Raw genomic sequence first — 1408 nt, 5'->3', positions numbered from 1 at the left:
GTATATGAGTGATTGGAGAAAAATAACCCCTCCCTTTCTTTAGGGTGTAAAAGAGAAATCTCCCACCCTGGGAGTGATCCCGGCCCTCGGGTTAGACAACCAAAGAAATCACCCCTAGGGTTGGATGTTTCTCTCTATCACCCTCTAGGTATGGAAATATTCTATTTATCCGAATCCCCCCGGTGCGAAATAGTCATTTACTCATCTAGGGGTTGTGATGCAGGAATTCTCCACTTTAAACAAATGTAGCGTCAACAATACTAATTATTGAGCACGTGACGTGAATAAAAACATCAGTCAATATTAAAGTTATAAAATATTCAAGATATTTTTATTTTTATTTTTTGTGATTGTTTTTAGAAATAGCGATAAGGCATATTTAGGGGATAACGTAATTTCTTCAGAAGCTTTCATTTTTAGAACAATCCATAAGGCGACGAAAGGCCTTGCGAACAAGTGGAATCTTATAGGCATAGATGATAGGATTGGCCAAGCTGTTGAAGTAGAGTGGACACGAAATGTACAACAGGAGTGTTCCTTGTGTTCCCACGTCCAAGTTATCCAGGACACCAAACAGGACACACGGTACGTAGATACCTGTAACGAGAAACATGAAACTGTATCACACGGTACGTAGATACCTGTAACGAGAAACAGGTCCCTTTTATCACACGGTACATAGATACCTGTAACGAGAAACAGTACCCTGTATCACACGGTACAGAGATACCTGTAACGAGAAACAGTACCCTGTATCACACGGTACGTAGATACCTGTAACGAGAAACATGACCCTGTATCACACGGTACATAGATACCTGTAACGGGAAAAAGGTCCCTTTTTCACACGGTTCGTAGATACCTGTAACGAGAAACAGGTCCCTTTATCACACGGTACGTAGATACCTGTAACGAGAAACAGGACCCTGTATCACATGGTACGTAGATACCTGTAACAAAAAACGGGAACCTGTATCACATGGTACATAGATACCTGTAACGATAAACAGGAACCCTGTATCACACGGTACGTAGATAACTGTAACGAGAAACAGGTCCCTTTATCACACGGTACGTAGATAACTGTAACGCGAAACAGGTCCCTGTATCACACGGTACGTAGATAAATGTAACGAGAAACAGGACCCTGTATCACACGGTCTGTAGATAACTGTAACGAGAAACAGGACCCTGTATCACACGGTACGTAGATACCTGTAACGAGAAACAGGTCCCTTTATCACACGGTACGTAGATACCTGTAACGAGAAACAGGTCCCTTTATCACATGGTACATAGATATCTGTAACGAGAAACAGTACCCTGTATCACACGGTACGTAGATACCTGTAACGAGAAACAGTAACCATGTATCACACGGTACGTAGATACCTGTAACGAGAAACAT

The 1408-nt window shown here is 41.9% G+C and overlaps 1 protein-coding gene across 1 annotated transcript in view; it reads right to left on the bottom strand.

Moving 5' to 3' along the window:
- Positions 1-352: 352 nt before the first annotated feature.
- Positions 353-1408, bottom strand: part of LOC110440233 (adenosine receptor A3-like) — a 7791-nt gene continuing 6735 nt past the window's right edge. The window contains exon 2 of the mRNA XM_021483183.1: positions 353-597. Within this exon, the coding sequence (XP_021338858.1) occupies positions 401-597 (197 nt within the window). The 3' untranslated portion in view covers positions 353-400. The remainder of the gene's footprint in view (positions 598-1408) is intronic.

The sequence above is a fragment of the Mizuhopecten yessoensis genome, unplaced genomic scaffold (genome assembly GCF_002113885.1).
Source record: "Mizuhopecten yessoensis strain PY_sf001 unplaced genomic scaffold, ASM211388v2 scaffold1749, whole genome shotgun sequence".
Taxonomy (NCBI): Eukaryota; Metazoa; Mollusca; class Bivalvia; order Pectinida; family Pectinidae; genus Mizuhopecten; species Mizuhopecten yessoensis.
The sequence above is the reverse complement of the archived record's forward strand: the minus strand, read 5'-3'. Positions and strand labels throughout refer to the sequence as shown.